General features: G+C 46.6%; 3 protein-coding genes across 4 annotated transcripts in view; 1 reads left to right on the forward strand and 2 right to left on the reverse strand.

Moving 5' to 3' along the window:
• Fbxo7 (F-box protein 7) overlaps window positions 1-9,305 on the forward strand; it is a 17,654-nt gene extending 8,349 nt beyond the window's left edge. The window contains exons 4-9 of the mRNA XM_005358261.2: window positions 152-293; window positions 2,628-2,711; window positions 4,971-5,066; window positions 5,301-5,477; window positions 7,773-7,810; window positions 8,710-9,305. Of these exons, the coding sequence (XP_005358318.1) occupies window positions 152-293; window positions 2,628-2,711; window positions 4,971-5,066; window positions 5,301-5,477; window positions 7,773-7,810; window positions 8,710-9,099 (927 nt within the window). The 3' untranslated portion in view covers window positions 9,100-9,305. The remainder of the gene's footprint in view (window positions 1-151; window positions 294-2,627; window positions 2,712-4,970; window positions 5,067-5,300; window positions 5,478-7,772; window positions 7,811-8,709) is intronic.
• Bpifc (BPI fold containing family C) overlaps window positions 1-14,440 on the reverse strand; it is an 81,809-nt gene extending 67,369 nt beyond the window's left edge. The window contains exon 1 of the mRNA XM_026784487.1: window positions 14,398-14,440. The gene's annotated coding sequence lies outside the window, so the exon portion shown is untranslated. The remainder of the gene's footprint in view (window positions 1-14,397) is intronic.
• Window positions 9,686-25,810, reverse strand: part of Syn3 (synapsin III) — a 391,824-nt gene continuing 375,699 nt past the window's right edge. The window contains exons 11-15 of one of the 2 annotated variants that reach the window (XR_003377952.1): window positions 22,948-23,082; window positions 22,159-22,246; window positions 18,084-18,357; window positions 14,398-16,859; window positions 9,686-10,718 (exon numbers count right to left, since the gene is read on the reverse strand). Coding sequence is in view for 1 of the 2 variants with exons in the window: in XM_026784484.1 (XP_026640285.1) it covers window positions 16,727-16,859; window positions 18,084-18,357; window positions 22,159-22,246; window positions 22,948-23,082 (630 nt within the window). In the remaining variant the exon portion in view is untranslated. Of the gene's footprint in view, window positions 10,719-14,397; window positions 16,860-18,083; window positions 18,358-22,158; window positions 22,247-22,947; window positions 23,083-25,810 lie in introns of those variants that run through there. The other variant, XM_026784484.1, reaches the window with a different exon arrangement.

Raw genomic sequence — 25,810 nt, forward strand, 5'->3', positions numbered from 1 at the left:
CCAGGCTTCTGTGCAAGCACTGTGCCTGCTGAGCCATATCAGTGGTCCATGGGGGCTCTAAAGCTTGGTAAGATAGAGGTGTTTCTGATTTCTAGGTTTTTTTTAGTACAGCACCTTTTAAAATAATTGTTCCTTTCATTTCATTCCTCAGGGCACTGAAGCCAAAGCAGCATCAATGCCTGAGAAGTGGAAGTCAAGTGGCGTGTACAAGCTGCAGTACACACACCCTCTCTGTGAGGAGGGAGCTGCTGTGCTCACCTGTGTGCCTTTGGAAAGCCTCATCATTATAAATGGTAATGCAGCCCTGCAGTCATGCTTGCTGGCTTATGAATTACATGCATCGTGTCTTTTAGATGTCTTATAACCGCATTAGTGACTGACTGCCAAGAAATAGTTACGGGTCATTCACAACTTAACTCCTCTACCACTGGTGACGTGCCTGGAGGGATTAAAAATGTGAGGTTGATGTTGGTTTAGGACATCACCCTTTACTCTTGTGCTGGCCCCCTTTCTTTTAAAACATTTATTTGTTGTGTGTGTTTGACCTGCATGCGTCTGCACCACATGCAGGCAGTACCTTCAGAAGCCAAAAGAGGGCATCAGATTCCCTGGAACTGGAGTTGCAGATGGCTGTTAGCTGCTGTGTGGGTGCTGGGAATTGAACCAGGCTCCTCTGGAAGAACAGTCAGTGCCTGTAGCTAACTGCTGAGCCACCTCCCCAGTCCCAGCCCTGCCTTTCAATGTTTGTCTTGAATCCTCACTCTGTGAGAGCTGTGATGATAAGAATGAAATGAGTGTATAAACTATAAGGATGGCTTTTTGTGCATATCTGTGAATTATTTTTATTTAAGTCTTGATCTGGGTTTATGAGATCTGAGGTTCCTGTTTATCCAGTTTGGCATCTCTGTGACTGTCAATACACAGACATGCTACTGAGATTTTTGAGGCCTTAGTATATGCATAACTTAGCTGTCCGTCCTCAGAAAGTGCCCTGAATAAATAACCTCTCTGCTTTCCTCTCTTCTTCAGTGAGGTGGATTTCATTTTAGCTGAGATGTCACACAGGCCCTTCCTAACCACTGCTGGTCTCTGGAATGTTCTCAAGGTCTCACATATTGGAGATCCATTTGGGTGACCATGTTCTTTTTTTTTTTTTTGGTTTTTCGAGACAGGGTTTCTCTGTGGTTTTGGAGCCTGTCCTGGAACTAGCTCTTGTAGACCAGGCTGGTCTCGAACTCACAGAGATCTGCCTGCCTCTGCCTCCCAAGTGCTGGGATTAAAGGCGTGCGCCAGGGTGACCATGTTCTTATATTTCAATTTTTGTTTTATTTTTTATATTTTTGAAATAGGGTCTTAGGTTGCCCAAACTGGCCTTCAACTTCTGTTCCTTCAGGATTGTGTGAGGACCACTCCACCGGGCTAACACTGTTTAGCTTTTGAGTTATCTTTTCGGCTACTTAGAATGTAATGTTTGTATAACAGGTTGTATTGCTCTGCTGCCCCAGGTCAGCAGTGTTCTGTGTCTTGCAGCTGCTTGCTTTTGCTGAGATGGTTTAAGGTAGAGTCCCTGCCCCACAGCAAACTTACCTGTTTTGTTTATTGAGGTTCTGCGTTAGAAAATAAGCTTTCTACTGAAATTTGTTTTGGAAGCTAACATGGCATTTTTTATTTTAGAAGTAGATATTTCTCTTCGGTGCCTCAGCATTTCAGCTTTAACAGCTGGTGGTCCTGCACATTTGTCAGGATGTGAGTGTGATGGCGTGAAGGCCGAGTGATGTCTCTGTCAGCTCTTTGCTGGTAGCTTATAGAGCTTGTAGTGTGCATTCTGTGCTCAGAGCGGCGTTAATTTCTGATTTATGGGTCACAACTTGGAAGATGGATGTTACCAAACATAAATAGTCTGACCTCAGTTTCATAGAAAGGTACTGATGAGATGCATCTCATCCCCTCTCTTCACCAAATATTTTGATGATTTCTTAATTTCTGCTGTTGTACTCTTTAATTCTTTTCAGATCAGTGACCTGCAGGCTCTCTCAGTCACTGGTCATCCAGGCTCAAGTCTTTGAAAAGGGGCAGTGTCTCCAAACCTTCCATCCTGGGCTTGACTTGGTGCACACGTGCACTAGGCCATCACTAGCTCTTTCATGAGCCGAGATGAAGTGCGCCTTTGTACACAGAACTGAACTTGAACCCTCTGGTGATGTCAAGAATATTGGTCTTTGGGTCTAGACAGCGACGGTGCTGTGAAAACTGGCAGGATTGGCCGTTGCCAAGGGTTAAGAAGAAATGAATGGTGCTTTAGTGACTTCACTGGAAATAATGGCCTTCTGTGCCGGCCTGCCCTGCCTCCTGTTGACCTGTTGCAGACCTGTCCATGACTAGTTAGCCACTGTTGGAGGTGCTGAGCGAACTGTGTGTGAAGATGCTCACTGCAGTCTCTGAAGGCGGTGTGGGATGCTGATTTCTTCATGGCAGGTTTAGACTTCTGACCTTGCTTAGAGAGGAAGAATGTGCTCAGAACAGTCTGTGTGGAATAGTCTGTCTTTAGTCTACAGAGGCGAGGAAATGAAGGCCTGCACTACAAAGGAAGTGACAGACTGCTTTACCATCTTTTCTTTTATTTACAGCTACAGTAAAAATCAGTGGTGGGATTAAAAACGCGAAGTCAGTGCAGCTGCAGCCAAGATCGTACGTGTGTGGAGTGGAACCAGGTGATGTAAGCAGGACTTACCTTTGGAAGGGAGCTTTGGGAGGCACTGAAAACGCAGAGCCCAAAAGATTATGTTGAAAAGGATGACAATTTCTAAATGAGATTAGAGCAAATTCCAAAACAATGTTGCTTCTAAGGATTCAGATGGGTAGGGCTTAGGGGTGTAGCTCAGTGGCAGAGCAGTTGCCTAGCGTATACAAGGCCCTGGGTGCTACTCAGCACCACAAATACAAGTTTCTTTATTATAATTCTTCTGGTCTTTGAATACAAAACTATATTTGTAGCTTTAGAGGTTCCCTCCTAGTTTCTTGTGTTAACCCTTGGAGATCTTTCTGCTGTTGTGTAACTGATACAGAGAAGATCTGTTTCACGGAAGTAATTCAGTGTGGCTTCGTTATTGAATAATAATGGAAAAAACCTGTTTGAATATTTTTACTATAAACTTGACATAAATGCTACTTCTTAATGAGATTAGAATTTTTCCTAAAATTGTGGTTCCAAGTATGGCTTTGCCTATATTCCATAAAATTATTAATAGATGCAAAAAGGTCCAATTTCTCTGTTTACTGTTTCTGGTTAAACCTTAACTGAGAGACCAGGTGATCAACAGGAGTGGTGGGTGGAGAGGAATGAATGGATCTTCCTTTCTATTTTGTGCTGAGCACGCACCATCCCTGTAGTCTGGGAGGCCGATGGGAGGAAGGAGTACGGCGTGTTCTTTAGCTCTGGCTGATGCACACCAAGATGGTGGCTTTAGGCCAGTCTCTGGTCAGCCTGTCACTTCCTTTACCGCCGCTCCTCTGTGGGCTCCTCGCCCCCTTGTCCTCCGCTGTGCAGTCACACTTTCCTGTGAAGTTTTAGTACCACACACACACACACACACACACACACACACACACACACACACCCCGTCCTTAAATACTGTAGCCCTTTCGATTCTACACTTGAGTTCAATTAGTACTCTCCAAGAACCAATTTTTGCCACCATTGGGATGATCTTGTCGCTACCGAGAATGAATTGAGAATGTGCGCCAGAGTCACGAGTGTGTAAATGTGTGTTCTATCATGATCAGAAGCTTACATGTTCCTCAGCACTGTTTATCCCCACCCTAGGGAGAGCCTTGCTCTGAGCATTTCATACCCCAGCACAGGCTTTATGCTCAGATTACAGATAAGGAAATAGTTCCTGAGAGGGCTAAGTCATTTCAGTGGCCAAGACCTAAGTAGTAGAGGAAATCAGGACTGGAGTAGATTGTCTGACCACTAAGTTTTTAAAAATCTAACCTTATCTAGGGGTCTAGCTCAGATTCCTGTTCTTGATCTGGTAAATATGAAACAAAGAAGCAAAAGGGAGGGAGAAAGTTTGTTTCTCTGGAAAAGTTTATAGACTTCAGTGAAGTACTTTTGTTGTAGCTCCTAAGTTTAGACCCCTGTCACAGGCTTTTTCCTTTGAGCCACCAACCAACCAGCTACCAAATCATGACACAGAGACTTATTATTTGTTAGGAATGCTTGGCCTCACGTTAGCTCTTAGTTTAATCTGTTTCTCTTTATGTTTTGCCTGGGGTTTTTAATGTTTCTTTCTGTATATTCTACTTTTTTGCTTCTTGTGATCGTTAATTAGATTCCATTGATGAGTGTTTCTGTTTTTATGCCAGTGCCATGAGGTTTTTATTATTATAGCTCTGTAGTACAACTTGAAATAAGGGATAGTGAGACCTCCACCACTTCTTTTATTGTTCAGGATTGGTTTTTTGTTTGTTTTCGAGACAGTCTTTCTCTGTCTCAAAGCCCTAGCTGTCCTGGAACCAGCTCTGTAGGTCAGGCTGGGGCCTGGTACTCAGAGAGATCCTCCTGCCTCTGCCTCCTGAGTGCTGGGATTAAAGGTTCAGGATTGTTTTAGCTGTCTTGGGTTTTTTGTTGTTGTTTGCTTGTTTTTGGTTTTTCCATATGAAGTTGAGAATTGTTCTTGCAAGGTCTGTAAATAATCGTGTTGGGATTTTGTATTGCATTGAATCTATAGATTGCTTTTAGTAGGATGGCCATTTTCACTATGTTAATTCTACTGAGATTTGCTGGTCAGCTGCGTGACGTCACCTATTAATGTTTGCACCTGAGATGGGCTGGTCAGCCGTGTGCTGTTCCTCGTCTTCTAAGGATATCTGTGGGGGGGTTACTCCTGAATGTTTAATACTTGGATCTTGTTTGACACCACTTCAGGGTTTTGTGTTTTGACTTGTACTTTGTAAAAACACTCCAGGGGAAAGTGCAGCCAAAGTGTACAAAGATCTTAAGAAGCTCTCTCGACTCTTCAAAGACCAGCTGGTGTACCCTCTTCTGGCCTTCACACGACAAGGTGAGAGATGGGGGTCACAGGAGGGAGAGGGTAGAAGGGGAGCGGGAGGAAGGGAGGGGAGTGGAGAAAAATGTAGAGCTCAATAAAAACAAAAAAAGTACAGTTTCAGATAAAGCTGATGATCAAGACCTATCTATCGCCTTCTGAGAGAGCAGTGACAGGTTTTGATGAGCATGTGGGGAAACCTAGATGTTCTGTACTCAGTAACTCCCGTTGCTGCTGTTCCCCATCTAGTACTGAACCTTCCAGATGTATTTGGACTGGTCGTCCTTCCGCTGGAGCTGAAACTACGCATCTTCCGACTCTTGGATGTTCAGTCTGTCCTGGCTTTGTCTGCCGTCTGTCATGACCTCCAGATTGCATCAAACGACCCTCTGCTGTGGCGGTGTTTGTATCTGCGGGATTTTCGAGGTGATTTACATAACGACATGTTGATGGGAGAAAGGCTCCTTGTCACTGTGGTTGCCATTGTATTACTCAGCTGGCTAAACTTTTTAAGTAGAGTTTTTTCCCCTGCTGTTCTGTTTATCTACAGCTTGTTAAAGGAGTAGCTTTTGAGAGAAGAAGCTCTGGCTTCCTAATGTTGGCCTGTGCCACAGATACTCTCTCTACTCCTTTTTTTCATATTTTCTGCAATACAACCCTTTAGCCCCGGTAAATTTATGTTAGGATACAAAATAGAAGACAGGTTTATTCCATCTGAAAGAGCATTTTCAGTCTCTGACTTAGAATAAACTGCACTTCTACACACTGCCTTATGGGACCAGGGTCAGCTCACAGCTGCTCACCTTTGGAGGACCAGGGTCAGCTCACAGCTGCTCACCTTTGGAGGACCAGGGTCAGCTCACAGCTGCTCACCTTTGGAGGACCAGGGTCAGCTCACAGCTGCTCACCTTTGGAGGACCAGGGTCAGCTCACAGCTGCTCACCTTTGGAATGCTGTTCTGGCTCTTTGTTTGTAGTGGTCACATTTGTGACTGAATGGTCATTGCAGCAGTGGTGAGACATTAGATCTTGTACACCAGGATTTCCAGGTCAAGGCCAGAAAGAGCCTGACTGTGAGCTTCTCTTCTGCCAGTACTGACTTGTTTGTGTTTGAAGCTGTTGCTTTGAATGTAGGGTGGTCGTGAAGTTGACTTAATGGGTCAGTTCACAAGGAACACCACCACCAAGGTAGAAAAAGAGAAGTGAGCTACATCAAGTAGTATTTACTTGCTATGTGGTTTCTGTCAAAAGCGTTTTAATGAAAATGAATGCGTTGTTAACATACTACCTTAGCCGTGGAAATCTGGTGCATAGACCCCCACTCCCCCTGACAGAATGTCATAGAGTCATTTAGATTCTTGAACTTTAAGAAGTGAGTGAACTAGATCCTTCCTTTTCTTTTTGGATCTTAAAGTCTTCATTTGACTTTGCTTAAAGTCCTTAGAAGTAAAACTTGAAGTGTTCCTTTGCGACAGTAGGCAGCAAGTGTGGTAACCAAAGAAATCACAGTTAATAGGAAGCACAGGGCCGGGGATGTGGCTCAGTAGGTGGAGTGCTTGCCTAGCATGTACTGGGCCCTGGGTTCCATCCCCAGCAGTGCATAATCCGGGAATGGTGGACATGTCTGTAATCCCCGCATGTGGGAGGCTAAAGGCAAGAAGGTTTCTGTAATTCAAAGTTGGTCTGAGTTACCAAGTAAAACCTCATCTTAAAAAGGGAAAAAATCAGACAAACAAGTAGTTAAAAGACACAGTGATCTACATGGAACAGGTGACAAGGAAAGCTGACTATGGTGTGAAGTCACGTGAGAGGAGCAGACGCCCGCTCACCTGTGTGTTTAACTTTAGCTGGTGGTTTGTGGTTCGTTCCTGACTGTGGTGTGCAATTGTATGGGAGTAGAGCAATGGTTCTCAGCCTTCCTAACACTGTGACCCTTTAACTCAGTTGCCTGTGTTGTGGTGACCCCCGACTATAAAGTTATTTTCGTTGCTACTTCATAACTGTAATTGGCTACTGTTATGAATCATAATGTAAATATCTGTGTTTTCCAGTGGTCTTAGGTAACCCCTATGAAAGGGCCATTCAGCCCCAAAGGGGTCATGGTTGCCATAGGTAGAAAACTCCTGGGCTAGAGAGCTTTCCTAAACTTCCAAGCTAGATAATAAGTTGTAGAGAAGCCATGGGCAGGTTTTTCCTGAACTCCTCATTGGACTTGAAGTTGACTGATTTTTTTCCCCCTCAATTCATATATTTTAAGTACATTTAAAACAGTTCTGTGTGTTATTGTCACACTCTTGGTAGTGAAGCCATGTAGAGACTGGCGGGAAGGAAGTATATACCCACTACAGAAGAAGGCCTGGTCAGTTAGACTTCAGTAATGAATGTGGGCTGTAATATATTTACTTAAGAGAGGCTGCCAAGCTGGGCCGGTACTCCAGACATGTCTTAGGGGCAGCTGGCACAGCTGCATGGGCCTGCAGCCTGCAGCAGAAGACACTTATGGACGAATGAGTGGCTGTCCGCAGTGTCCCGAGGCATCTGTCCGAACTCATCGGGCAGTGTACAAAGCAGTGGTGAGCAGCTGACTGACGCACACTAGTGAGTGCAGTGCACGTGTCCAGATGCCTCCTGTTCCTCCTCACTTGGTGGGCGAGTCCAGGTTCACTGTAATACTGGATGCATGAAGTGGTTTTAATTCTTTTTCTTTTGTTTTGGTTTGCAGATGGTACTGTCAGAGGTCCAGACACAGATTGGAAAGAAGTAGGTATTTTTAAATATGAAGACTAACGTTTTTGACTCAAATAACTGAGTTAATAGGGAAAGGTGTCTTTTTTTCACTTTTAATGTGATGAAATCAATTTAAATTTATTGTTAAATATTGCTACTGAAAATGTTTTCAATTTTAGGCTTAGTCCTTGTTTTCTTGGAACTACAAAGAAAAGTCTTAATAGTTTTTCATTGAAATAGGAAACAGGCTTTTTTTTTTTTTCACAAAAATAATTCTGGCTGGGCAGCGGAAGCAAACGCCTTTAATCCCAGCACTTAGGAATCAGGTGGCGGATCTTTGTGAATTTGAGGCCAGCCTGGTCTACAAAGCGAGTTCCAGGAACAGAGAAAAGCCTGTCTTGAAAAACAAAACAAAAAATCTGTCATTGTTGTGTTTAGGAAATCTAAAGCTGTTAGATAGCATGGTACATTGTGAAAAGAATAAGAGACAAGGTATTTTTTGTTTTGTTTTGCTTTTTGTTTTTCGAGACAGGGTTTCTCTGTAGCTTTGGAGCCTGTCCTAGAATTAGCTCTTATATATAGAGCAGCCTGGCCTCGAACTCACGTAGATCAGCCTGCCTCTGCCTCCTGAGTGCTGGGATTAAAGGGGCGCCACCATCGCCCAGTTAAGAGACAAGGTTTATCTGCAGATTTCGATTGTAAAAACCATTGCTAGGCGTGATAAAAAAACTATTTGGGATGAAGGACTAAAGAAAATAATTGAGTGAAAGTCCTCAGATGCTTGCAGAGTACACATAACTGTTCTTAAGTGTGCGTCCTGCCCTTTAACAGATCCTCTTATTATGTTAAATTGAAATCCACTAGGGATGAGAAGCATGAAATCGCCTGTAGTAGCTGACCACTCACATGTCTCCCCTCCCTTTCTTCTACAGCTGTACAGAAAGAGGCACATACAAAGAAAAGAGGCTCAGAGAATGCGGCACGCAATGTTCCTGCCATCGTCCTCCCATTCTGTCCCATTCTGTCCCATTCCTGTCTACCCCAGGGTCACTTTTCCCCCTTCACTGCTTCCTCCCGGAATCATTGGTGGTGAATACGACACAAGACCGATCCTGCCCAGTGTTGGGGACCCTGCCGGCTCACTCATCCCAAGGCCAGGGGAGATACCTAACCCATTTCAGCCACTCAGACCACGATTTGATCCTGTTGGCCCACTTCCAGGACCTGACCCCCTCTTCCCAGGAAGAGGTGGCCCCAACAACAGATTTCCCTTCAGACCCAGCAGGGGTCGACCGGCTGACAGCCGGCTACCATTCATGTGACCAATTTGGAGGCTTTGTTGAAACCACATGTGCTGTTTCCTTGGCCAGTGACCTTGGCTGTCAGTTTCTGGTGGCACCAAGGACAAGGTTACTCAGAGCCGGGGTGACTTTGGGAAGATTGACTGCTGGTCCCTGCTCTGGAATCACCTCTGGGATGGAGCTTGTGGTACTGATTATATTCTGTGTTAGATTAATAAAAGTAAAAATTATACGGTGGTCTTGACTTTTGTTAAAGATACATTTAGTAGTCAAGCCTTATTCATGCTAACTTTTATATTTGAAAATTATCGGGGTGCTTCTGAGTGTGAGGAGGTGCCTTTTTACAGGTGGTATCTTCGTTTTGCAGAGATGTCAGTCGGGTGACACCCTAATAAAAGCTGAACTAGTTTGCTTGAACTACCATTTCTTTTTGAGCAGCTTTTCTGGATTCGGTGAGGAACTTCTAAAGCTCTGAAGGCCACTGGGTTGGTACAGACTTGTTCCCAAATTTCCCTGTTGTGTCTGGTATCTGAGATCCTGGGTCTTGACAGCAGAGTTCTGCAGGCACTTTTACCGGAAGAATATTGTGCTTTTAAGACTTGACATACTCAAAAATTCAACATTTATTTATTCTACAAGAAAAGGCCCAAACACAAATGACTTTCACAAATAACTATAGGAACATGCTATAGTGACAAATTGAAATCGAACTGCTGCACAGGAATAAAATGCCATTAGCATCTGCAGGAAATAGGAGTAGTGCCACCCACTGTCTTCTGATTTTAAAAACCTGTTTTGCATATTAGGAAATGGCTTAGAATGTATGCTGCAGGAATATTAGTCCTGTGTTCAAGTGAGACTTTGCTACCCATGTGTTTCGAGTCTTTGCATCACAGTGAAGAAAATTCAGTCTGATATTTCTATAAGCTACGTGATCTTTAATGAAGAAGAGGATCCTGGGCTGCTTAGGTTTCTGTGTTCTATAGGACAGTCTTCTTAATGCCCACCGAATACCATAGGCTTCATTTGGGTATGGTTGAAAGGGTCACCATGAAGATTCCACCTCAAAACATGTCTTTGTAGCTGGACGTTGTTGCCCCATGTAGTGTGTGTGCACGCGTGGCGTGGGAAACGGAAGACCAGAGCACCAAATACAAGTTTTCAGAACACAGCCGTTTCCAGATAGGCCCGGGAGCCCCTGATGGTGCCGGTCCACCCTCACTCAACTTGACTGGCAGATGTTGCAAGTTTGAGTTTAAGATGCTGAAAGAGTGCTCTCAATCTAAACGTAGGCACCTCTCAAAAATTCTTATTAAGGAGTCCTCAAAGCATTTTCTCTTGACTGGCAGCTGATTTTATATTTAGAAGCTTAGGAAATCTTGCACCCTTGTCTTTAGACTGTGAGCTTTTGTGTATTGCTGATAACATAATGGGTGGGATCCTGACTTGGCAGCGGGTTCTTCGCTCTGTGGCTTTGTGATGTCATCTCCATGCATTGTAACGGGAGCAGGACAGCCCAGAAGCCTCTCGCGAGTGCTTGAGAATGGTGCCGCTCCAGTGCGTTGGCTTGTAGTAGCCTTCCATCTTTCTTGGCCTCTAAGTTCTCCTTTTAGTAATGGGAGCTTCTCCTCCCCATACCACTATAAACAGAAAATGCCCATTGAGCATGGCTGGTAACTCAGTCCGGGCAAGAACCCTTTCCAACTCGTGACTCCCTGTGTAAAATCCTGAATTCTCTAGCTCTTTCCTTCCTTCTCAGTTTCCGAGGCCACTGTTTAATTTGATGGCTCTGTAATTCTTAACCAGTCGAACCAGATACTCCTCCCTTTTCTTCTTCTGTTCAGAGTTGGTTCCCAGGTCTGTTTTCCTCCTACTCTGCTGATTTGAGCCTTGGAGAAGAGCTGGGCAGGTGCTCTGCTGTGCCCTAGTACAGGCAAGGCTCTGTCAATACTTTGCACGGATGAGGTTATTGCAGTGTGCTGGGCAAGTCATGGAAAGATGTGTGTAAACATTTGCCTCCCTTGGTCTGCGGGAACTCTGCTTGCTCTACCTGTCTCTGCTTCCCCAGTGTTGACCCAGCTTTTCAGCATGGGTTGAATACAGGTCGTTGGGCTTGCACTGCAAACACTTGATTGACTGAACTGTATCTCTCCAGCCCCTAAAGACTTAATTCAAGCTGACTTCTTGTTTTCTCTACTAGGAATCCCAAGTGAGTTATAACACTTATTTCTGTAGTCAAGTGCTGAGTGTAAGAGGTGTTAACTCGAGTCTTCTTGAGACTCAATGAAAAGTAGGCGTTTTTGTTTTTTCCTCTGGGTCTACCAGTTAGATCTGATTATGAAGGCTGAGTGTGCATGTTTCTTCAATCTCAGCTTGTGTTCTGTGGGAACACAAGAGAGCTTCTGTGTCCTTTATGCTCTGCGCTTGACAAATGGACCAATCAGCCTTGCTTGTTGCCCAACCTTCCCCTTTGTTTTCACTGCATCCCAAAGTGCTGCTGCTTATGAAACTCTAAATATTAAAACAGTTTAATCAGCTGCTAAGGTCTAGGACCCAGCTTAGTTGTATCTACCAGTGTGGCTCTGGGATAAACTAGAGATACATGTGCAAGGGTTCTCACAGTGAATGGGCTGGTCCCTGTGACAGTAATGCTACCACTTGTATGTGCAAAACTTGCTTAATCAACACCTGTGACTCACCTGCAGCCACTCACACTTCTGTTGACACAGAATGAACCACTAAGCTATAACAAAGGACAAGGTATTGACTGGCAGGTGGCTGGGAGCTGGTACACCCTGTCCGAGGACTTGTTTACAAAGCTGAGCTATGTTTGGTTGGTACAGGCCACACGGCTCTCATGTAGAGAGCCACTTCCTTTCCTTTGCTACATGAGTGCCAGCAGTATGGTCCTGGATGCCCACTGCCACCTCCTGTGACCCACGCTGACCTTGGCAACTCTCTGGTCTCCAGGAAGTTGTGTACCCTAGGAATATGCTCCTCAGGGGCTAGTGTCTTCCTCTCATTCTATCTGTTACCCTTCCTGTCTAGATGCAGTGCAGAAGTCTTTGGGGATGGCGGGAGGGGAGAAAGAATCTCCAATCTTAATCTGTCATGTACATGTCACTGATTTCTTAACTTTGTAGGAGAGTCGCTTGAGAGTCCTGAACACCTAACTGTCACTGAACTGCACCAAGCTCCTGTGCCAGATCCCAGGTGCTCAGCCAGCTTGCTTCTTTGGGGCATGTCATATATATTCACAGGAGAAATTCCCGGAGCAGCAGCTACTCCGTGACATGGAGTTTTTAGCTGATTTTTTTTTCTTTACGAGCGTGAAGAACTGCCGCTCTTGATACTCCAGGAATAGTCATCTGCATCCTAGAAGTGAATACAGCAGCCAGGAGGTCTTGGGGGGGGGTCATCTGGTCCTGGTGACAGGCAGGCCTGGCGGAAGCGTGCCGTGGCTGTTTTGAGGTGTCCTTTGGGGCTGTGTTTGGAAGTCCCTGGTCACTGTATGTAAACTGGATGGGTCTTTGTTGTGTTTCAGCTTCCTTAAGTCAGTGTGGAGGGAAAATGCTCTTGTTTGGGTCAAAGTTGTAAAAGTAAAACCCAATTCATATAACCTTTCAGAATCTATTTACAGTGACTTCTCCCCTTTTGCCCTTATGCACCTCTAAATGTCATAATTATTGAAGGCTGAAGTTTTGGGAGCAACATGTACTAGCTTACGGGTGAAAACAATCCATTGGAGATGTGGCCGACATGGGACCTGGATATACCCTTTCCCTCTGTCTCCATTCCCAGGCCAGTTGGAAATCATTCGGAAGTGCTGGCTGCAATCTAGTGTTACACCAGGGTCTGGCTAGACATACCAGCTTTATGATAAAAATCAGAGTGTCCGGCCTGATGCAGATTTTGAAAGACATTTGTGTTACTGCAGTTGGGATTCTGGACGGATGCCATTGGATGCTGAGATGTTTTTAGGGGCAGAGTCAAAGTGGGGACATTTTGGCCACATGGTCATTTATGGAGCTGCTAGTTCTGTCTAGCAAAGGGGCAGGTCCCTAGCAGGGCTGGCAACTGAAGCATATCCATGTCTGTCCTGCTTAGGAACGGCAGCCCAGCCTCAGCTGGCCTCCAGAACACCCAGAAGCTGACCCAGCCGTAGGTTCTGGGCATTCTCACTACACACGTTCATACTCCTGTTATCTGAAGCAAAGGTTCCTCTGCCTTTACACCTAGTTCTGTCCAGGGCCGTGGCTGACACTTTGAGAAACTTCTTGCTGCCTGGTACCACTCCATGCCTGCAGCTGTGTTTTATTATTGAGACACGGGTGAGGCTACTGTAGAGCGACGGCTGCCACAGGTGTTCCCTGCGTTCTTACCTGCCTAAAGCATGGCTTCTCCGTGATGCTATCCCAGCAGTACATCTCTCTTACCCTTTTCCAGAATGCAAGGTCACCCGCCAACACACTCACACACGTGTGAGGCTGTTAGACTATTACCAGCTGGGGCAGAGCTTTCTATAGGAGCAACTTCAGCTATCTTTGTCAGGAGCAAAGGGCCCAAGCCCCTTACTTCTGTGAGGCTCTTGTACTGATTCCCTCCACATGGGCCTCATGAGTGAGCCCTGGCTTCTCAAGGTCTGATATAGAACAGCAGTCTTACTGAAGCGAGCCATCAGGGAATACTGTGAAATTAGGTAATGGGGTTTTAAGATGTTACCTTTCCTTTTTCCATTCTTTCTCCCTTCCCTTACCTTCCTTTCTTTTTGTTTTTTTGTTTTGTTTTTGTTTCTTGAGACAGGGTTTTTCTATGTAGCCCTAGCTTTCCTGGAACTTGCAGAGTCTGGCTGGCCTCGAACTCGGAGATCCACCTGCCTCTGCCTCCGGAGTGTTGGGATTAAAGGCGTGCGCTACCACCGCCTGGCAAGATGTTACATCTTAATGTGTTCATTTTGGTCATTAACCAGGCACGTGTGTGTGTGTGTGTGTGTGTGTGTGTGTGTGTGTGTGTGTGTGTGTGTGTGTGTGTAGGAGGGAGGAGGGTGCTGGGGGACCTGAAAAGGGCACTCACATCTCCTGGGGTAGACGATCAGAAAGCCAACATCCATCATCTTCTCTAGAACTCACTTTAGCAGACTATCTTTGACATCCCTGGTCTTACCTCCGCCCCATCCTCCTTTCTACCTCACCTAGCCTTTTCCAGAGGTTCTAGAGAAGGATGCAAGAGCTAAATAAGAACAGAGGAGGAGCAGGAAGCAGCAGCAATATTCTGTGGATTCGTTGACTGACCTTTTTTTTCTTCCTTTGGATAACCTACCTAAATCATGGCTGGGAGTGCTGGCCTCAAGACCTCCTCTTCCCTCATCAGGGAGTGGGTGAGGGACAGGAGAATCTGCTGACTGTTGTGCCAAGTTGTCTTTCCTCGTTCTGGGTCATCCCCATCATCCTCGAGAAGAATTCTGGAAGCTTTTGCCAGCCTCATTCTGTGATCGAAGAGCAGTTGAGCAAAATGAGGGCGACGTGGGCAGGGTGGGTGTAGGCAAGCCCCAGGGACCGTCCTGCACACACTGAACTTAGGAATAAAAGAGTTGGGCTTGGTTGGTACTGGGAAGTGCAGACCTCCAGCCATTCATGCCTCACTTCACACCACAGGCTATTTGCTCCTCAGTCTAGTCAGTTCCAACTAGGCGAAGCCCTGCAGTCTTCAGCTCCAAACCAAGGTCTCAGTGGTCTCTGGACCTTCACGATGTAGAATCACACCAGCTGTTTATTCCTCCAAACCAAGGATGTGGAAACGGGCCAAGGAGGGCTTCTGAAATAACCAGCGTGCTTGCTCTTGATATTGACTTGATCATGAGGGAGGAGAAGGCAAGGAGGAAGAGGATGACCCTGAGGGCCAAATGGATCTCTGCAGCCAGGGCCAAAGCTGCCACTTTTGATGCTGAGCTGATCCCTTCTGGAAACCAGCTTGAAGGTGCAATTCTGCAGAAATGCAGGGTTCTAAGTGAGCCAAGGCAGGAGAGGGTCTCTACCCTTGTCTTTGCTACTCCAGTCTGGGCTGGGAGGACAAAGAAAAATGATGATTGCTTGCTGGATGTGGTGGTTCATTCAGGAAATCTCAGCACTTGGGAGGCTGATAAAGCAGAAGAGTCACCATGATTTTGAGACTTGCTTGGGCTACGTTCAGCCCGAGTTGCTGAATGAAACTCTGTTCCAAGAAAACAAGCAGAAAACTCCGCAAAGACCATAGTGGCTGCTTCTGTGTTCCTGGAGACCTGGAAAAACCTTAGATGATCACCAAGGCTATGCAGAACTTGAGCATAACCAGAAACTGCTCCCTTTAATAACCCTTCCCTCCCTTGCAGCGTGCAGGGAAGACACACCTCAGGTGGCTGAGGGCGCTGTGCAGATCTGCATGGCTGTGTTCTTAAAACCTGGGTCGTCTCGGGATCAGGATGCTGCTGCTCTGCTGCAACCTACAGTGTTTCAAGCACCAGGTGCTTGGTGATGCGATCCGGGAGCAGTCTGGTGCAGGGGAAGGGGCATATGCGCACTGGAAGGGGAGTCAGGACCACTTTGCCTAGCTCTGCAGCCAACCATCTGAGTCATAATGGCCGAGACCAGGTTGGAGTGGAACTTTTTCTGGAAGAGATTCCAAAAGGCTTCAATGTGTGTCCTGTGTTCTGTGTTCCACAAAGAGAAACACACGCACTGTTTCTGAAGGTTGACCCACCAGACCTTTCGTAAACGCGGGGGCATTTACATTATTTACATTACTGACACCTTGTTCAGAGCAGGTAGAATGCTGAACCATATAGAACCCCTCACGATGTCTTCTCATGCAACAGGGAGCTACCCACTCCCTCTGGGTTCCCATCTAACCTTGAGGGAAAAGCAAATTCTGTGTGAGGTCAAAGAGACACAATCCTATGACCCTCTCCACAGGGGGCACAGGCTCTTCTCCTCTGGATTCCTGCTGTTGGCTCTAAGCCTGGGTAGCATTATGTAGGGGTCCCTCTACTCTGTTCTGAAAGGCCCCACTTGTTGCATAGGGTCTAGCTTCTTTCTTTCGGCATCAAGATCCCTAGGAGGTCCAGCTGCGATGGGGCCTTTGTTAGCCTACTCCCAGCAAGGATGGCACTAGCTTGCTCTGGGTGGGTAGTAGGCTCCTAGGCTGGGCTTCCCTATTTCTGTCTGCAAAAACACCATTAAAAAGTATTGCCTCTTGTGTTGCTGAGGTCCAACTACAATGTCTGCTTTTGATGGAGGTAAGTCAAGGCTTCGAAGCGGGCCTCTGCCCAAAGGCAAGCAAAACACTAATAAGAATGCAAAACCAAGCCACACAGACATCTTACTGGGTACCGTCGGCAGGGGAGCAAGCATACGGTGGGTGTAGTGATGTCTTATCTGTCTAGAACGTCTGCCCTGAGGAGCCCAGTGGCCCTCAAGGCTACTACTGCTCAGTCAGGTGGCATTGGAACGTCACGGTCAAGGAGGTGGGAATGCGCGTAGATCATCAGTTCCTGGGTCAGAGGCATCTAGGAAGTGTGTTTCCACCAGGAACCGAGGCTGAGAAGGAGGGAGCCAGAGAAAGTCTCCAGTCATCGAGTCTTCCTGCCCTCCTGCTCTTCAGCCCGAGGAGGAGGCTAGTCGGAGAAGAGGCTGGCAAAGGACTTCCTCAGGTTGCGGATGGTCTCAGCCTTGGCCTCGTCTTCACTTGGGGTCCCTCGATGGGAAGCATCTGACGTACTGAGGCTGTTAGTCAGGGACTGAGATTTGCTGAAACAGAAAGCAAGAGTTTGGGGATGGTCATGGCTGGGACTCTCAAGGGAATGAGTCTGGAGCCAGCTGTAAAGTCATCAAAGGATGTTGAGACCTGAAATCAGGCATCACAGTGTGTATAGGACGCTAGCCTAGAATTTGCAAGGTGGCAGGGGGTATCACATTCATTTTCTTAGGTCTAGAAATCGGGGTTTCCAGAGGCAAGTACGGCTTGGATAGACCTTCCAGCAAGAAGTAGGGAGCACTTACAGCTTCCATTCTTTCCCCCATCCCAGGCTGCTCTCTAATTTGTCAGCCATAGTGGGCCATACCAGGTTCTAGTTATTCTCAGAGGTCCCAGCGTTAGCTGAGAAACCAGGTAGTCCCTGTTCTAGATCCCCTGTCTCAGCTGAGGGATTTTCCAGATAGGTCCTGAACATGAGTATTGCATTGATTGTTAATTGATATAGGAAGGCCCAGCCACCGTAAGTAGTGCCATTCCCTGGACAGGTGGCTTTGGGCTATGTGAGAAAACTAGCTAAGCAGGAGTCAGTGAGCAAGTCAGATGACAGCATTTTCCCATAGCTTCTACTTCAAGTTCCAGTCTGGGTTCATTTCCTGATTTCTCTCAGTGATGAACTGACCTGGAAGCTGAAACAAATCCTTTCGTCTCCAAAGTTGTTTAGAAAAAAAATTCAAGATTTCTATTTGTATTTTATGTGCATGGGTGCTTTGCCTGCATGTTTCTCTGTGCATGACATGCATGTGGAACCCATAGAGGCCAGAAGAGGGTGTTGGATCTTCTGGAAATAGTTACAGATGGTTATTAGCCTCCATGTGGGTGCTGGGAACTGAACCCTGGTCCTCTGATTGAGCGCTCTTAACTACTGAGATACTTGTCCAGCTCCTCTAAAATTGTTTTTTTTTTTTTGTCAGAGTGTGTTATCACAGCAACAGGAAACTAGAATAACAGGAAAATGATTTTTTTTCAGCTACATAAATTGACATTTGTTTGTTACGCAGCAAATGGTGGCCGATACAGGGATCATGAGGACGTGGTGGAGCCTAATCTGTACTCTCAAACTGCGTCCCTGCTACACAAATGCCACCCTATAGGTCCACTTTTGGACCTTGGATTCTCGGCCAGGCTGTGGTAGGTTCTTTGTTCCTGATCCTGAATCAGCTCATCTTTGGATATACTCTAACTCTCCTCGACATCCATTCAGACTCTCAGATACTTACTTGAGGTGGGGGTGAGGTGGTGCTGACTTTTGGGGCTCTTCACCCTGCTGGGAGGTGCTGCGGCCTTGCACAGGTGGCCGGGGATATGGCTTGGAGGCCTGGTTTGGAGACGTGCCCCCAGATGCCCGGGATAACTGCGGAGAGCCTGGTGACCTCTGCTGCTGTGGAGATCCTGACTGAGGGCTCACAGGCTGCTGGCCTTGTGGGGAAAGCCTCTGTTGGGATGGACTTCTAGATCTGGGAGGCTGGGGAGACTGAGCTTGACGAGGGCCCCCTAGAAGCCAAAGAAAGAGTTAAATTTTAATTTGTTTTGGGAATAAATGTAGCTGTGCGCTTAACACACATGTTTTTGTAGACATGTTTTTCATAACTGAAAACAACATAGATGCTAGATCTCAGGGAGGTGGTTAGGAATATCAAGAAACAGCTATATGACATAGTTCACTTGGTAGCTTGCTGGTCTAGCATACACAAAGCCCTATAATTGATTCCCAGCATGGTTAGGCATGGTGGTGCCTGCCTGTAACTCCAGTAGTCAGGAGGCAGAGGCAAGAAGATCAGGAGTTCAAAGTCATCCTTGATGATGTAGAGAATTCAAGGCCAGCATGGGGTACCTAAGACCCTGTGCCAGAACAAAAATACCCACAAGAAAGCATCTATATGGTGGAGTATGGGCTGATTGTCATGTGCTGTGTCAGGGTACCATTAACCGACCTCTTGACAGTATGTGCCACACGCACACCACTACACGGAAGGAGAAAAAGCCATTTATAAGGTCGTGTGTGTTTGTTTCTCATTGCGCACTAATGTATAGAGCAATGTAATAAAGAAACACTGGAAAGATGCACATTGGAACAGGCAGGTCTCACACGCCAACGTATGGATGGGTTTGTGGGGGCAACTGTAACAGGTTAGGGATTTGGCGTGGTGTTATAGACAGAAATATGCTTTCTTAAGTGCAAATGTTGATGCACTAGCCCTCAATGTGGCTGGATCTGGAGAGAGGGACTTTAACGAGGTAATGAAGGCTAAAGGTCATAGGGTGAGGTTTTGATGCAGTGGGTACGGAGTCCTTATATGAAAAGGAAGAGGTAAGCAGGAAGATACGGAGTCAAGTGTAGTGACTCAGGAGGTTTTGGCAGGAGGACCGTGCCAAGTTTGAGGCTAGCCTTGGCTATACAGCGAGTTTCATCTACTCTGTTTAGAGCGGGACACTATCTGAGACACCAAAATTAATTCCCTCTTGGTATAAGACATAGATCTCGCTCTCTTTCTAAAGGGAGAAAACATAAGGAAAATACCGATGGACTCTTGTCTCTGGAAGGGAGGGAGGGAAGAGGGAAGCCTGAGGCAGCCCTTACTAACCACCAGGGGATGCTGGGTAGGAACACAGTTGGGAGCTTTCCAGAGAGGCTCAAGATTGACCAGGAGTGGGGGTGGGAGGCTTAAGATAAAATCCAGGCTTTAAGTAAAAGTGTCACAATTTTTTGTATGCTTTTTTGTTTTCTCCACCCAGTGCAGATCAAACAAAACATCTGATTTCTCCTTTTATCTTAAGCCCTCCACCCCCAACCCTGGTTGATGCTATCTTGGAAAGTCTGTGTCCTTGTTCAATAACTCATTGAGTATTTCATGTGTTTCTACTTTACCACTGGGATCCATCGGGAGATACTTGGTTGTTTTCTTACAGCTTTTTGGCAAAGCAAACAACTTAGTATTTTTTATTTGAGCATATACTATATATATATGTATACATACATATAGTTTCCTATGCACAGAATTGACCCTAAAAAGGTAAAATTTATTAAAAGAAAACTTGAAAATGAGTTCAAAACAAATTAATAATGTGATTCTGATTGTTATTTTTAGACACTGGCAAAACTCTCCAAGTAGTTTCACTGACAAACTAGTCTCAGAGATTCCCTCTGTCTCCATCTCTCCATCTCTAGGATTACTCTGTCACACTCAGGTTTTATTTTATTTTATTTATTTATTTTTTATGCGGGTACCAGAGTTCAGAGCCATGTCCTCATGCTCGGAAGGCACGCACTTACCCACTGAGCTGTCTCCCCAGCCTCTTTTGAGACAGGATCTCACACTATAGTCCAGGCTGGCCTAGCATTGAACTCACTTAATAGCCTGAAACTCACAGCAATCCTCCTGTCTCAGTTTCTTTTGTGCTGGAACTCATCAAATAGAAGACTACTTGACCACAGATACTGATGATTAAAATGCCACCTAACTGGTATTTTGACAAACACGATAACTTTTAGTCCACAGTAAAATATAATTTTGATTTGGAGTATATTGGAGGGTAGTCAATTTCAAAGGCATTTGTATGAGAAAGTAAGCTCATCGGGAGGGTTATGTTAAGTACAGGAAGTAATGGGGAAAGTAAGGAAGGAGAGAGAGGGCTGAAAGGGAGGCAGGAGGGGAAGAGGAGGGGTCTCTTTCATCTAGAGCTGTGGAAGAGGAGACCATCTGCTGCCCAAGGCCCACTGCTCCCCAGTAGCAATGAATCTCTAATAGAGACAATTCGAAAGTCCAGGACAGGATGGAAATGCCTTCTGTCAAGATTGAGAGAGAAGGGAATCTCCATGCCAAACTGCTCTGAAACCCAAGCTGGCCCAGAGCAGCCAGGCTGAGCACACGGATCTCCTACAAGGGTCACACTTGAGCCCGTGCGTGGGAAACCCTTACACCTGACCTCCCTCCGGTAAATCTTTAGCTATTCTCACAATCCTTCCTCCTCTTGTTATCCAGCCGGGATTCACCCTCTCACAAGCCGCGGCTTTGAGGAAAATGTCAGCAGCTGTGGGTATAATCTTCCTTTTCTCTTTCTCACTCTGGCTGGTTGGCTCGTAAATGTATGCTCAGGCACCACTTAGTGGCTACAAATAACATTTCCCAGAAGGTTTGAAAGTCCAGGCCTGTAAAGCTGCCATCTTCTCACTGTGCCTTCCTGGGCAAAGCTTCAATTTCCTACTTGGGAAAAGGGAGACACTGAGGCTTCCTCTGCAAAGTGGCTGGGCGGATAGAAATGAGCACAGAAAGGAACGAACGGCCCTAGCACAGGGCCCGGCACATTAAGTACCGACAGTCCTGCTGTTCGCTCTTTCTAACTCCTTCCTGACCTTAAGGGGACAGCAGCCCTCCTAGCTCCCTCATCCTGCAGACGGAGGGAGTATTCAAAGCTAGAAGATAAAGTGTCAGGATGGACTGTCTAGACCAGCTGTGACCCCTTGGGGTTATGAGTAACCCTTTCACCAGGGTCGCCTAAGACCGTCAAAAACCACAGATAATTTATATTATGATTCATAACAGTAGCAAAAGTACAATTATGAGGTAGCAACGAAAATAGTTTTATGGTTGGGGGGTCATGACAACATGAGGAACTGTATTAAATCCGTAGCATTAGAAAGGCTGAGGGCCACTGCTCTGGATGGTCTCCAGCAACGCATTTTTATTGGTTCAATTATTATTTAATTACTCTGTGCATCAGCACACACCCTTGGATGTGCAAGCAGAGTCAGAGGACCTTGAGTGTCTTCCTCTATTGCTTCCTAGATTACACCCCGTAGACCAGTGGTTCTCAACCTTCCTAACGCTGAGATCCTTTAATACAGTTCCTCATGTTGTGGTGGCGCCCCCCCTCCCCATAAAATGATTTCATTGCTGCTTCATAACTGTAATTTTTCTGCTGTTATGCACTGTAACGTATATAGCTGATATGCAGGATATCTGGTATGCGACCCCCTTGGGGGCCATGACCTACAGGCTGAGAACCACTGCTTTAGACAGCATCTGTTATTGAACTTGAAGCCTGCCATTTTCGCCAGACTAACCTGGTGAACAAGCTACCAAGAGCTGCCTGTTCCTCCCTTCCCCTAGTGCTGGAGCTACGGGCGTGTTTGGCTGTGCCTAGCTGATTTCCCCGAGTGCTTGGGATTTGAACTTAGGCCCTGACATCTGCACAGCAAGTGTTCTTACCTGCCGAGCCCCCTCTCTAGTGTTCTGCCTGGCATTTCGACATCCACACTGATAGAATGTTTCTCAGTGGCTTCCTGAGTCTTACCTTGGGGAGGCGGCCTTGGCTGGGGCTGTCCTAGCTGAGGTCCCAACTGGCCTTGCCCTGGAGATTTTGCAAGTTTAGTCTGTGGACCCTAGAGCAAGAGAAGAGAAAGGAAGCCTGTGACCACAGAATGTCTGGGTGGGAGTCGAGGCCTTAAACAGTTTTTTTTAAAAATAATCACTGATGTCAAAACACACGATGTATGATTCTTCAGTGTATAGATTTTCAGCATAGCCATGGAGGATGCTGTATACACCCCTGACCTCCTAGTAGCCCCTTGAGTTTAACTACTACTCCTGTGTTTATAAAGGGATGAGTTTCTATGGGATAAAGAGGGATTGGGGTTGGGGGAGGATTTGAAACTAGCTTTTCCAGAAAGCTGGCAAGCTGGTAAATTCTGTGATGAATGGTTTGGTAGTCCCCGGTGGGGCCTATGCAGGGGAGGGGTAGGAGCTTGCTGGGTTGGGGGATGGAGAAGCAAGAGACACAATAGTCTTTATGGACTTGTGCCCTGAGAACACAGGACGTATGTGTACAGGCATTCTTGCATACACAGTGGCACACATCCAAGCTCAGGCCCAAGATGGAGACACAGAGATGAACACTGTCAACGGTATGGGCAAAGGCTCACGGAACTGGAGTTTTCTTTCCAGGGCATAGGAGGTGAAAAGGGGACCCTGCACTCCTCTGTCCTCATCCCATTCTCCCCCATGATGCCTTCCTGGGGTTATCTCCAATCAACCCTGGGGGTTTTTCATTCCATAACCTCCTTTGTTCTCCAGAGAACCTTACCCAAGGTCTCAGGGGTGAGGGCACCGTGCCCCCTGGCACCAGGACTTGGCTCATCTTGGAGACAACAAGGTCGGCCATTAAATGCTTGTCCTCTTCCGCATGCTCCCCAATCAGAGGCATTGAACTGTCCATGACCTAGGAGGAGGGAAAGGAGGCTGAATGACTCTGAGCTAAGATGGCTTGACCTGGCTTCCCGTCCTAGGAGTGTTGTTGACTCTGGGCTCAGGAAGGAATGACCACTAGGTGGCAATGTCCTCCATGCAAACAGCCCAGCGGGCCCCTTCCTGTTGTCCAGTTCTGTTTCCTTCTCAACAGATCCTGGATTCAATTCCATTCAGCCTCCACGTGCTGGAGTCCAGCAACGTGACCAGGGCCAGGGTAGCATGCCTGACCTTTTCTGTATTTTTCTTTGGGGGTTGGTCTCCGCCCCCTCATTTCCCACCCGAATTTCCTCCCAGGGGTGGGACTGGCCCCCTAAGGTTGAAGATGTCCTCAGAGCTGGAAACAGCAATGCTGGGGGGCTCCATCACAACAACAACCAAACTTTTGACATAGGCTGGGAGTGACCCAGGGTTCATAGAGAAGACAGAAGAAGACAGAGGGTTGTTCCGGGGACCCTGCAGGATGCAGGCTCGAAGGGAAACACCCTCGAAACCAGGCTGTTTTTTTGGGAAGAGGGATGGCAGCCCTGGGAGTTCATGTTGGGCTCGTCTACTTTAGTGGTAGATAGGAAACTGAGGTTCAGAGATGAGAGAGCCAATGGACCAGCTGAACACTAGGCGCAGGCAGTTTGGCAGTCTTAAGGGACCACAAAGACTTTTGTAGACCTGTGACAGAGCTGTGTTGGCTACCTGCAGGAGCCCAGTCTTCCTCTGTCACCTGCCTCACTCTGTAAAACCTTCTTTGGCCAGCTCTAGGGTAATCATACAGTCTCATTCCCAGATTCTGTACCCAACTTTCTGTACCTCCTCCCCACCTCAGTCACCTGGCTAACTCCTTATCCGTCATGAAACACCTAGTCAGCCCTTCCTTCTAGAAGCCCCTCAGGGACCACACAACTTCCTAGGAGCCCCTCTGTGCCTGGGTCTTTGCTGAACTCATGTAGCTGTCCCTTTAGAAAAATTAGTCTCAAAACTACCATTTGCCATCCCTAAGCCCATGAAGTCAGGAGTGGCCTGTGTCCTGGAGAAAGGGGTAAGCGTGTTCACCCTGGGAAGGCCCTGATAGTACAATTTCACTAAGCACTGATGATATATGATGATATATATTCTAAGAACCAGGTATAGATGACATCAGCTCTATCTCAGAGCAGCACTCTGCAGGGCTGGGCTTTTTGGTAAGATGCTTGGGGCCTTCACTTCCATCCTCAATACCTGCAATCCCAGCATTCAGAAGGTGGAGGCAGGGGCACGAGACGTTCAATGTCTTCCTACATATCGAAGTTGAGGGCAGCCTGGGCTACATGAGACCCTGTCTCACAACAACAGGTCTTTGAGGCTTATGGTTACTCTGATTATTCTCACCAGAGTGATGAGGGTCAGACGGGGAAGTTCTCACCAAGCATTGGATGGTTCAGTGGTGAGACTTCGGACACGGTAGTCGGGGTTCCAGGTCTGTGTTGTGCTATGGGTTTGCTTGGGTCTAGTGTCTGTCAACTGTAAACTAAGGGTTCCGGCAGCTGCTAAGACCCTCCTGGCAGTGGCTTTCGGGGGAAGGTGGGTACAAGCACCCAGTGTGCCTCAGGGACTGAAAAGCAAACTAGGGCATGGGTGTGCATCCCAGAAGGTCCTGCAAACTGTCCCCAAATGGAGCTCTCTGAGGTGGCTGTCCTGCCTGGGTCACAGGTAGTCTCCATCACTGGTTTCCCCAAAGGTCCTGGGCTCCATCCCTCACACCCTGCCCACTGCTTTCTGCCCTGATGTCCCCCCACATTCTCTGCAGTGGAAAACAGACACGACAAGGAGCCAGAGGTCAGGAACTGGAGTCCCCACAGTGGACACAGCCAGAGGAAGTGGACACTCACTCTCCCCAGGGAAACATTTTTTCCCAGTGAGCAAGGTCATCCTCTGGGCCAGGTCAAAGAGGACGAGGTTCAGGGTGTTTCCCCTAAACGCCCTCACTGAATGTACCATGCAAGCCCTGTGCTCTCACGCAGAGGTGACTGGGAGACAGTGGATTTCTATTCCTAGGAACAGACTTCCTCTCTTCCTGATTCCATCCCAAACCTCAAAGGAAAACAATCCTCTAATGTTTCTGAGGGGGGAAAAAAAATCCCAAATCTGAAAGCCATCTTTTTTTCTTTGTTTTATTGAGATTTTTCTGGAACATTTTTGAAAAGTTGTTTTCTTATGTTTAGAAGACCCAAATTGACTTTTTTGTTTGTTTGTTTTTAAATGTGAAGCATCTTTCATCCTTGACCTCACCCCTAACCCCAAGTGTCTGGAACTGGGGCCTCTGGGTATAGATTTTTGTGAAAGTGGAGGGATGTCAGAGGCTAGAGGTCGGTGTGTGTGTGTGTATGTTTGTGTATGTGCATGTGTATGTGTTTGTGTGTATATATTTGTATGTTTGTGCATGTGTATGTATTTATGTATGTGTGTATGTTTGTATGTTTGTGTATGTGTGTGGTGTTAACTGAGAGAGGAGGGAAACAGTTTATATTTTTTCTTCTCACTTTTTAAAGATTTATTTATTTTGTTTGTATGAGTGTTTTGCTTGCATGTATGTATGTACGTACATACATATTCCAGATGGCTGTGAGCTACCATGTGGATGCTGAGAACCAAACCTAGGTTCCTCTGCAAGAGCAATGGGAGATCTTGGCTACAAGTCATCTCTTCTGCCCTTGGCCCTCATTCCTAAC

This window comes from Microtus ochrogaster, chromosome 24 (assembly GCF_000317375.1).
Source record: "Microtus ochrogaster isolate Prairie Vole_2 chromosome 24, MicOch1.0, whole genome shotgun sequence".
Taxonomy (NCBI): domain Eukaryota; kingdom Metazoa; phylum Chordata; class Mammalia; order Rodentia; family Cricetidae; genus Microtus; species Microtus ochrogaster.